At 42.8% G+C, this 11217-nt stretch overlaps 4 protein-coding genes across 6 annotated transcripts in view; 2 read left to right on the top strand and 2 right to left on the bottom strand.

Moving 5' to 3' along the window:
• The window catches only part of egfem1 (EGF-like and EMI domain containing 1), a 56650-nt gene extending 55503 nt beyond the window's left edge, over positions 1-1147 (bottom strand). The window contains exon 1 of the mRNA XM_069535010.1: positions 709-1147. Within this exon, the coding sequence (XP_069391111.1) occupies positions 709-791 (83 nt within the window). The 5' untranslated portion in view covers positions 792-1147. The remainder of the gene's footprint in view (positions 1-708) is intronic.
• A 731-nt stretch (positions 1148-1878) lies between these two features.
• On the top strand, positions 1879-6325 carry mffa (mitochondrial fission factor a). 3 transcript variants are annotated; one of them, XM_020095159.2, is made up of 8 exons: positions 1889-2105; positions 2633-2852; positions 3141-3310; positions 3390-3481; positions 4251-4415; positions 5323-5379; positions 5574-5658; positions 5748-6325. In XM_020095159.2, exons 2-8 carry the CDS (start codon positions 2639-2641, stop codon positions 5877-5879), a joined length of 915 nt encoding a protein of 304 aa, XP_019950718.1. In that variant the 5' UTR covers positions 1889-2105; positions 2633-2638; the 3' UTR covers positions 5880-6325. The 3 variants fall into 3 exon arrangements, with proteins under 3 accessions (XP_019950721.1, XP_019950718.1, XP_019950719.1); XM_020095160.2 differs by lacking the exon at positions 4251-4415 and having other exon boundaries at positions 1890-2105; XM_020095162.2 differs by lacking the exons at positions 4251-4415; positions 5323-5379 and having other exon boundaries at positions 1879-2105.
• A 359-nt stretch (positions 6326-6684) lies between these two features.
• On the bottom strand, positions 6685-8766 carry dnaaf1 (dynein axonemal assembly factor 1). The gene is made up of 2 exons (XM_020095311.2): positions 7682-8766; positions 6685-7600 (listed from the first exon to the last, which is right to left on the bottom strand). The coding sequence occupies exons 1-2, from the start codon at positions 8559-8561 to the stop codon at positions 6795-6797; spliced, it is 1686 nt and encodes a 561-aa protein (XP_019950870.2). The 5' UTR covers positions 8562-8766; the 3' UTR covers positions 6685-6794.
• A 1-nt stretch (position 8767) lies between these two features.
• On the top strand, positions 8768-11082 carry mrpl44 (mitochondrial ribosomal protein L44). The gene is made up of 4 exons (XM_020095312.2): positions 8768-8989; positions 9585-10053; positions 10149-10327; positions 10441-11082. Exons 1-4 carry the CDS (start codon positions 8814-8816, stop codon positions 10613-10615), a joined length of 999 nt encoding a protein of 332 aa, XP_019950871.2. The 5' UTR covers positions 8768-8813; the 3' UTR covers positions 10616-11082.
• Positions 11083-11217: the final 135 nt, after the last annotated feature.

Consider the following 11217-nt stretch of genomic DNA (forward strand, 5'->3'; position numbering starts at 1 on the left):
AGATTTTTGGACACTGCCCACAGCACCCAATAAACAACCCATGGTATCCATCCATGGGAAATTAAGTTTGTGTTCTCCAGAACTGTTTGCATGTTCATGTGCGTGTTCATTAAAGAGCCTGGAGGTTTGTCATGCAGGTACATGAGTCAGTCATAAGTAGCCTACATCCATTTGTGTTGTGAGAGCAGGTAAACTGTCCAAAAGTGTGTCCTCCTCCACAAAACCATCTGGCTTTAATACACAGCAGCCTGAAGTTAATTAGAGGAAGTATTCAGCTTTTCTGCTGATGAAAACGACTTCTTCCATCCTGTCCAACACGCTCTATTTATATGTGGAAATCTCTGCTAGAGTAATAGGCTATTCATAAAAAAATACATTCCATTAGAAGCTATTATGCAGAAGCATGTTACATCAGTGCTGTAAAATACACATTTATCCTCATGGAGGACCACAAAGGGCGACTCCTAGTGGGCGTTGAAAAGAATAAAAAGTAAATAGCTTAAATGTTACGCACAAGTTAAGTTATTAGTAAAATTTGGGCTTTATGTGAATATGTGTCCTTTTTTTTGAATACATATTATGACAGGTTGCTTTTGTCTTATTTCAAAGCATTTAAACGTAAGAAATTAAAACTTTCTCATTAACCTCAATCCATATTTTAAAGTGCAAATAAAAACGGTGGAACCCAAATTAAAACACATTACTTACATGCCAGGTTGCAGCTGCAGAGATGATGCGACGTGCACGGTGCTGAGTGATATCACACACAGGATGAGGGTATATGGGAGCATGATTTCAGCCTGTTAGAGACCCGGGGAGAAGAGAAGTGCTCGGTCACAGTCGGTGCAGCCTCTGAGTCCAGCATCAGATGAAGCGCAGCATCCTGACGTTTACTCAAGTTCCTCCTGCGACATGACTAAGTTTTGACTCTACGTTTGTGTTCGGATGTGTCCAGAGATCCGGACGTGATTTCCCTGAGCACCGGTGCAAGCAGACTTGGCTCATGTCAATCGCAGCCTTTGAATGGCTCCGACTGAAACGCACCACCCACTATCACTGCGGGGGCCAGCTCCTCAAACCCCCGGCCACAGCAACCTGTGCACGCACTACTCACATTAACACAGGCAGCAAGGCTCTCCTGAATAAACATGACGTGTGCTAACATGTTCAGAAGTAAGAGCCTGTTTGTCAAAGGTTTTCCTTTAAATATATGGTATTGAAAAATCGTAAAGAAGAGAGAAAAATAATTACATTTGCAGTTTGCATTACTGAAGTAAGGACAGGAACATGATTGTGTTGCATATGTTTTATTGTCATTGAGATAAATGTTTATTAAAGTCGATCCATCTTTCTATGTATCTATCTGTCTGTCTGTCTGTCTATCTTTTTAAAATGTAATATTAGCTTTCAACTTTTTCTTATAAAACAAATAGAACACGTTATTACACATGAATAATACATGCATTGTAAACCATGTCAAATACATTAACAATAAAATAAAGTTTAAAAAAATGATTCACTCCAAAAAGAAATATCAAAATGTTAAATATATTTCACAGATGTTGTAGAGGTGAAATGAACAAACGTAGATATGAAGAAACATCCACATCTGATATTTCTGCATTTTTCAATTTAGGAAAAGACAACAGCATGTAAACAGAGAAATTAGGTATAAGGTCAAAAGCATATTTGAAGCATTGTAAGTCACATATAGAGTAGTGTCATACAGAGCAGATGTATATGAACAGACATTTATTGAAGAGAAAATAGATTGTGATAGTAATAATGATAAAAACGTAATAAAACTAATAAATTATACCAACGATACATAAATAAATGGCATTTCTGCTTTTAATTTCAGCGCTTGGTGCCAGTCACGTAACTTCCTCCCAAGCTTCGCTACTTCCTGTTTGGAGCGCGTTAGAGGAAGAAGAAGAAGAGAGGAGCCTCCTCTCTCACATCAACACAAAGTGATGCTCGATAGATTCATCATCTGCGACACTTGCACTTAACCCAGCCACACTGAGTGTTTACACAGATCTTCAGTCTGTAAAGGAGCCGATCCTTCAACTGTTACTCGAGAGGTCGCTGTCCCCAGCAACAAGGTAAGAAACCGAAGCTAACGCGTTAGCTTGAAATGGCGCTAATGTGATGCGAAACCCAAAATAACCAGAGCTTCAGGGTTTTGTTAGAGAACCTGGCAGTCATTTAAACCACAGAGACCCTCAGCAGCAGTTCTGTAACGCTTATAACAATATCAGTACTGCTTAATGTGGCTTCACTGTCCAAAGGTACCTTCGTTTTTAATAAAATACATGTGCTGTAGTCTGCTGTCATGACGACTGATGATAAACTGGTGCATGTAGCCTCCTTTTGCTTTCATCCACCATGGGACCCTACATTGCTGTCATATGATGTTGTCACATGTTGTGTTTTCATGTCCTTCCTCCTCCCTGAAGCTCATCAGCTGCATCAGTACTAACAATTTCTGAGTAGATCCTTTTTTTGTGTGTTAGGAGATTATCAGTTTATTAAGAGGTATCAGCAGATATGCAGCACACAACCTCAGAGTTAAACTTTTTGTGATCATATTCCAACAAACTGTTTGCTCTGTGTTGCTGTGATTCCTCAGAGCCAAATGAACGGAGCAGCCTTCCCTTCCCCCACGGCAGAGATGGCAGAGATGAACCGTATCCAGTACGAGCTGGAGTACACCGAGGGGATCAGCCAGAGGATGCGCATCCCTGAGATGCTCAAAGTGGCCCTGCAGGCCCACGAGGACCCGAATGTTGGATTCCAAGAGGTCCCCCGCAGTGTCTTAATGCAGGTCCCAGAGAGAATTGTTATTGCAGGTCGGTATGCTGTTAAATGATGTGTTTTTCAAAGTTCTTTATTGCAAACAACTCATAGGTCAGCTGACTGTAATCTAGCTGTTATTATATGATGATACTAGATAACCCTCTACTAGTGGCTCAGGACTTTGTCCCTCCTGCTCCTAGAGGCACATGAGACACATTAGTATTATGTATCATATTTAAGACTTGAAATGAAACAAAGATGCTCTCAAGGCTGCTTTCCAATTAGCTAGTATCTATCCATATGTCAACTCCAGTTCACTCTCATACTTCTACCTCCACCAGGAGACAGTAGTGATGCTCAGTTCTCCAGACCTAGAGATCTTGACCTTATCCAGTCAACACCACTTGAAGCCCTTTCACTGAAAACACCACCCAGAGTCCTCACCCTCAATGAGCGACCCCTGGACTTCATGGAAGAGGAGCAGCGGGGAGCTCCAGACAATGAGGAGTTGGTAGGTGATTAATCAACAAAATCTTACTTCATTACTAAGAACTAAACCTGAATAAACCAGTTGTCAATTTGGCATCTAGTTGCGGCCCCAAGGACGAGTGCGACGAGAACGCTCAGCCAGTGAGAACGCAGCCGTCCGTCACAACAGTCAGCTGGTGAAAAATGATTCAGCGTGAGTATTGGCCTGGACGTCGCACCATTAGACTTGCTCTCGCTCCCTCTTATCTCTTTCATGCATGCACCAACATGCTGCTTCTTTCTTTTTGTTCTGTGCTCTGTCCCTCTGTCTGTGTGACACCGCTGGTTGTTTGTTGACATTTTGCTGCTTTGAGTGTCAATGCTGCTGTTTTGGTCAAGGACACTAATCCATTAACTCATTAGTAGTGATATGTTCTCATCACATTTTTTATTTCATGATGATCACATCTGTTATTGTTCTAAATAACTTTAAATATCGGGCAAAAGGGGTCAATTTGGTTATTTAATGTATAAACACATAAGACCACACTTAGAAACACTGGAGGACATGACAAGAAACATGATAGAAAACGAATGCATTCCTTACATATTTTTATGTTTTCGAGACAAAGCTGTTAAGATGTCTTGAAATTTTTAGCTGCAGATTTCAGATTTGTTTGTCGATGCCTTTAGTTCATGCCCCTCTTCCATTTCTGTTTTGTGTCAGTTGTATTTTATGTTAGTAAAGCTCTGTCAGTTGTGGGCAGGTTTGATCTCTCGCTGATGTTGCAACATTCATTTAAGTTACTTTCACTCAGTTGCAATGTTTGCAAAGTCAGTAAACCGTTTCTTAGGACAGTTTCTTTTCCTTATTTCTCTCCCTCCCCTTCTTCCCTCCTTCCCTCCCCTCTTTCCTCTATTATTCCTCTTGTTCTTCCCTGTTTCCTCTGAATTGGCTGCTCTTAATGGTGGGCACTGAGCAGTGCGACCCTGCCCCCCCCAGCTACTGTCCACCCTTGTCCCCCTCTCACCGGGACTGATGAAGAGCACAACTTGTACAGCACTAGCGGCGTATTATCTTTCCTCCAGTCCACTACACGTCGGGCTTACCAGCAGGTCCTGGAGGTCTTGGATGAGAACCCTCGCAGGTGACCTCCCAATAATCCGGTCATATTTTACTTTAAAGGGGGGGGGCAGTGCAGACTATTATAATACAGACTCGTAAGCTCCCAATGTTTAGAGGCTTTAATGTGGTGTTTCTGTAATTTTGCTTGGCACTTAATCCTTTTATAGGTTGTTTATGCGATAGCCTCAAACATAATGTGATCATTTTCTAACAATTTCTAACTTTCAGTAACATTATTATACAGCATCTATTATCAAATCATCTGTAGATGTTTTCTCGTCGCCAGCTTGTTTCAGTTGTGCCAGGACCAACTCTTTAATTTAGGTTTAAGGGTCAAGGAAAGCTTATGTTTAGGAAATGTGTTTATTGTATCGTCATCAGAAATAACAAACTGTACAAAAAACTGGCCCATTTAACGTGTAATAGCACAGACCACTTTTGTTCAAAGCTTTTAAAGTGCTCATGGGTCAGGAGAAGTCTAAATAAATGAAACTATGACAGTCTGCAGAACCTGAGTTCATTTCCGAGCAAAAAGAACCTCAAAATGCTCACATGCACATTCCTTAGACTTTGGCAACTCACTGAACTGACTGTTTGCCCTGCTGACGACTGGATAAGGTGAAAGCTAAAGAAAACTCCTCACCTTCTGGACACTTCAGAAATATGATTTCCAAAAAATCCCATTATTAGCCTCTCATTTTTTCAGATTATGATTTGTTCAAACTTGAAAGCGCTTTAGAATTTTTGTAACCTTTTAAAAGAACTACAAAACAAAGATTAGTCTGTTAATTTCCAGGATAACACATCGTTTGCATGCATGCGAAAGACAAGGCAGGTTGTGTCTTCATGTATGCAGCACTGTACCATGTGTGTTTCTCTACCTCTCTCATTTTTCCCTCTCCCAATCCTGTCTTTCCCGACCTATTCAGCAAACCATCTCTGCGAGGGGGGTCAGCTTCAAGCTCCAACCCCCTGCATGAAACCAGGTAACCTCACCTGGCATCTTCAATCTGTTCCCTCTTCATCTTCCTCATCTTACACTCTCATTTCAAGATACGAGATCAAACCCTGGTAGAAAAGCAGTCAGTAAAAAGTTTGTTTCGTGTGTAAATGTGCTTTTTAAGAAATACACTCTGCTGCGAATGTTTGAATCATGATTATCTCAAATTCTTTTCCCAAGGCTTGCATTATCTTCTTATGAAGCATCACTGGACGCAGGGCCTGATGATATGACTGTGGTTGATGCAACAACACTACGACGTCAGGTTAGTTAATTAGAAATACATTCCCTCTATGTGTGGGAGCTAATCACAAGACCCACGTGAATGATTTTATTCCCCTGATTAATCCTTAGCTCATCAAGTTAAACCGGAGACTCCAACATCTGGAAGAGGAGAACAAGGAGCGAGCAAAGCGTGAGATGATCTTGTACTCGGTCTCCGTAGCTTTCTGGCTCGTCAACACTTGGGTGTGGCTGCGACGTTAGAGGCGCTCTGTGTTTCTGCCATCACCTTGACAAGAGAACGTACTACCCTTATTCTATGTGTCAAACTTTAGCTGCCCGCTGCACTCCGGCCCTGTGTGTTGAAGACCTTGACACGTGTTCATGGTCTTGTTTAGCACAGGGCTGATTTTTTTTTGGTTTATTTAATACATGTACAGTTTTATTTTTTTACTCTTTGCTTGTTTTTGTCTTTTCTGTTTTCTTTGCTTTGTTTTTATTAGAGATCTTATCTCTCAATGCTAAGCATGACTTGTTGTAAATAGTTGTTCATGTCACTCAGAGCTTTGGAGAGGAGTCATCCAGAGCTATGGCGTAGTTTACCAAAATAGGGAAGTGGAGCTGCAATGTGGAGGTGTAACATGTTGAATATATTTAATTCGAGTGAGAGTCATATGTGACTTGAACCTTAAATAAAGCCATATACATGATGTGCTGTCCTGTACTTTTATTGAAGCATAATATGAGTTGCATATATCATGACTCTACAACTATGTGAAGAAACTATGTCTGTCTCACATTAGTCAGATGTTATCTGAAGTGTAACTCTTCTTTTATGGTTTTTCATTGAGTCCGACCTATATATTGATATGTTTGGGCTGATATAAGCCTTTCACAGGCATATCGGTACTCAGTAGAGCATACCTCTGCCACCGCATTCAAACTCACTTTTTCTTTATCATAAAGATTTGATAACGACATTTATTTTCTTTAGATGCACTGACAGGAAGTAATTTTAGCTAGTGTATATGTGTTCATTGTGATAGTACAAAGCTAAGAAGAAAACTGATCAATTATAGTAAAGTTTATTCTGTGGTCAAAAAGTTTTACAGTGAACACCCACATAAACAAAATGTTAAAGAACCCCTGTGAGATTGTTTAGTTTCAAACTTGAAAGCATCAGTCGAGCTCCTCAATCAGGCAGCGTGGTGGACAGGAGGCTTGGTTGGTCTCTGACTTCCCCACCGGCTCAGGTATCAGTGGCTCGAGGGCATCTTGATCCTCTGGATACACCAGTGATGAAGAATCTTCAGAGACTAAAGTGAATGTTGAACTTTCGGTGGTGATGCTCTCACTCTGGTTTCCTCTGGGCTCATCCTCATCGCTGCTTCCTGATATGACCTCTATTATCATCGGTTTGAACAGCTGCCGTGAGGAGAATGTTTCAGTGAAGTCTGCAGCGTCCAGGTCCTCCAGATCGGGCAGGTCGTCTATGTGTAGTGAGCGATGCAGTGAGAGGTGGATGGTTTCCAGCTGCTCTTCGTCCTTCAGCTCTGTAACCAACGGACCTGGACCATGTGCTGGTGCTACTTCCTCTGCTTCAGGAGCAGCTTCCCTGACCAGAAGAGGCTGCTGCTTCTCTCCCATGTTTGCCTGCTGGATTACATGTGACTGGTTTTGTTGTTGTTTGTGATCTTCTGCTTTCTCTGTCTCCAACACAGTCTCTGCAGCCATGTCTTGCTCCTCTTTCTCTTCTCTCTTGTACTGATTATCTTTCTCTAGTTGCTCCTTTTCCAGCCCTTCACTTGGCTGATCTGCTTCTTCATGCTCACTTTCTGGTTTGTGTCTGTGTGTTGCTTGACCCTGCAAGAACTCCTCATGTGCATCCAAGCTGTCCTGTACGAAGGCCTGGATCTTCACTTGAGATGAAGTCCAAAACTGGGGGTCATTTTCCTCAGAAGGAGCAGTGGAAACCTCAGTCTCCCCTGAAATTAAACAAAACAGACACTTTTAATAATCTAAATCATATTCACCCAATATCAGGACAATTTGAGATGTTTGTTTACCTTTCTCCTGCTGCTCTCGCAGGCGCCGTCTCTCCTGAGCTTTCTCCCGAATCATCGCCATGCCATCCAAGCTGTCCTGAATTTTCCTCCTCTCTCGTGTTTCCCATTGCTCCCTCTCTTTGCGCTCCTCTTCCAGCCCTCCCTTCACCCATGCCTCTGCACATGCCCTGTCCTTGGGAAACACCGGGCGATCATCCAGGAAGGTGAGCTGCTTGAGGTGCACGATCATCATCTTCCTGTAGTTTGGGATTTTCTTCACCACCTCATTCCCCATCAGATTCAACACTCGCAGCTCGGGCATGGCCTCGAAGACGTGGAGGATCTCGGGGTCATTTAACAAGTTGTGAGACAGATCTAACACACTAATCGCCAAACACTGACTCAGGTGCTCCACGTCCAACAGGGTCTCCAGCTTGTTGTGGGCCATCTGCAGGGTGGTGAGGCATTGGAGGCCGGAGATGTTCTCTATTTTCTGGATGTAGTTGTTGGAGACGTTCAAGGTGCAGAGTTTCCTCAGGTGCTCGAGGTTCTCCAGCTTGAATACGAGGTTCTGCTGGAGGAACAGGCAGCGAAGATCAGTCTGGGCGTCCAGGTTCTCAATGCACCGGAGGCCGTTGCTCTCCAGCCAGAGACACTTGAGTCCTGTGTACTCCTCCAGGTTCTCGATGGCTGAGAAGCCTTTGAAATGCAGAAACAGTGTGTCATTGAGGCGAGGCGTCAAGTAAAGCTTGTTCTGCTTGCAGTGGTCCTTCAGGAACTTCTTAGTCATCCGCGGCCATGACTGTTTTTGTTCATTTTCCTTCTTCTCTTGACCTCCGTCCTCCACCGTGGCATCAACTCCTTTTTTAGCAGAAGGTAGTTGAGGCTTTCCTCCGTCCATTTGAACTGCCTCTTTATCTCTCCTCAATGTTTTTTAATCCAGCAGAAGAAACTGAAGTAATCTCTTCTCTGTATTAATGTCAGTTTGTTAGTTATCTATAAAATAAACTTCACCGAACATCCGCTCGTGTAGCTAACGTTTATGTTTGTTTCCATGGTGACGCCAGGACCGGTACGTTTGACAGGCCGGATGTTGTCCCTCGTTGCCCGTCGGACACTTTTAACCGTTGCACTCGTCTGTCAGTGAGCAGACATGGCGTCAGGGTTCATGCTGAGTCGTGGTGCGCTGACATTAGGGAGTCACTGCCAGCGTGTCTGCAGAAGCGTGTCGGTGACACAGGTCCGAGAGAAGAAGCGATGGATGAAGGCCTACACGTATCTCATGGCGAGGAAGCTGAAGCTGGAGGGGCCGCCGCCCCCGAAGCCACGGTAACAACAACCCGAGAGTTCACCAGAGAGCGTTTCAAGGCCATTCATGGATGTTACACGCGTCAGGGTGTTTGTTCATAGGATCGATCTACTCAACATTATAGTTGCATTACACACGTTTGTCTGCAGCCTTGTTCAGCTGCACGTGAGTTATTACTATATCCACTGCTTCTATTGAAGCCAGGGGCGTAGTAAGCAATCATGGCGCCTTCACTCGGGGAGAAAAAATCTGGGTTCCCCATCTAGCCCTCAATTTTTTACTGAAGAGCTTTACATCATAATAAAATTATATATATATATATCCAAACTGACTTATTGGTTGGCTGGTAGAATTTACTTATACTAGCCTTTCATTAGGTTTTAACTGTGTGTATTAATGTGTACATCTTATGTAGAAAAAACAAAACTTGTGAAGTTCTACAAATATATATATATATATATATATATATATATTGTATTTTTGTTTTATCATAGGAATAATTACACAAACTTTTTAAAATATTTACATATTGGTCATTTTCACAAGAATGCAATATCTAGTTAAGAAACTTTTTGCAGATGAAGACAGTTGATTTCATGTCTGTTTTTCTTTCAGCTCTCAACAGCCTCTGTGGGATTACCATGCCGAGGTTCAGGCTTTCAGCAGCCGCCTCCATGAGAACTTCTCCCTGGAGCTACTGAAGACAGCCTTCGTCAACCCATGTTACTTGCAGGCGGAGCAAGAGAGGAGACAGGGGTTGGGTGTGGACTCAGAGACCATCGCTCTAGTTCTGGAGGACAACATTCAGCTGAGTGCAAAGGGGATGAGTTTTACCCAGAGCCTTCTGACAGACTGGTGCAGGGCAAACTTCCCGAGCCTGCCGAGCGAAGGGGTGGAGAGCATCGTCGGGCACCTCACCAGTTCAGCGGTTGTGACCTATGTAGCTAGAAATCTTGGCATTGAAGACTTAACCATGAGTGCAGAATTCCCTGTTCCTGATGACGTGCTCCATTCGACGTTTATGGCTGTGATCGGAGCGCTACAGGAGAGCAGTGGAGCAGAGCGAGCAGGATTCTTCCTAAGGGTAAGAGGCTTGGTGTACAGTATCACAAACACTCCACAGTAACGACATTATCTTTTTTAACCCACTCACCTTTACCTTTTCTGTCCTCCCTGCAGGATTTCATGGTCACTCAGCTGATTGGAAAGGACCTGTTTGATATGTGGAAAGTGGTTGACCCAATGGGACTATTGGTGGAAGAGCTTAAAAAGAGGAATGTAGCTTTGCCAGAACCTCGCCTCATCAGGTCTGCTGGAGCCAGCACTGTCCTTCCACTGTACTTTGTCGGCTTGTACAGGTATGTATGCTGTTGTGGATGCCTTTACCCAAAGTACATTAGTAAATTAAGGCTTTAAAATGAATACGCTGATGTTACTGATATTGTTTGTCTCTGCTCACCTGTGTATTCAGCGATAAGAAGCTCCTGGCTCAGGGTCCAGGAGAGACGCTCGTAGCAGCGGAAGAGGAAGCTGCTCGTGTGGCCCTCCGAAAACTCTACGGCTACAACGAGAACCGCAGACCCTTTGACTTCTCACCACAGCAGCAGCATCAGCAGCCGCTAATTCAGTCAGTCAGCAGCAATTAATGAAGTCCCAGCTGTTGTGGGGAAATAATTTAAAAGGATAAAGTCAAGCAGGAAAAGTATATCTAGCTTGTATCTACTTGAGAAATCATTTAAGATGCAGTATGTCTTGTTTGAGTAATCCAGACCCTCTATGGACTCTGAGGAAGAAACAAAGGAAACAAGGTTGGCATTTAACCTCAGACCAACAGTGCACAACAGATTTTGTTGAATATTTAAATGTAAGTTCCTCCAGACAGAAAAACAAATGTCAGAGTTGCTGTCCAAAAGGTGTGACTATGCTGTATGATCCAAATGAACTGCACAGTATTCTTGAATACAGTGTATAACATAATCAAAACCTTACTCCTCCGCCCTGGTTAGTAAACTGATATCTGATATCTGGTTGTCCTTGTAAATAATAAATTGCCATGGGTTCATTCGGTATTTTGTCATAATATGTTAATCAATAAAAAGTGTGTAGAACAAAACCAATTGTGTATGTTTGGATTATGATTATGTTTCTATACATCATTATTAGAAGTTGTTTTATATTGTTCCAAATCATCATAATTATGCTCTTACAGGGCAATGAATGTGAAGAAGAATCTATGTGTTCAAATATC

The sequence above is a fragment of the Paralichthys olivaceus genome, chromosome 11 (assembly GCF_024713975.1).
Source record: "Paralichthys olivaceus isolate ysfri-2021 chromosome 11, ASM2471397v2, whole genome shotgun sequence".
NCBI classification, from domain to species: domain Eukaryota; kingdom Metazoa; phylum Chordata; class Actinopteri; order Pleuronectiformes; family Paralichthyidae; genus Paralichthys; species Paralichthys olivaceus.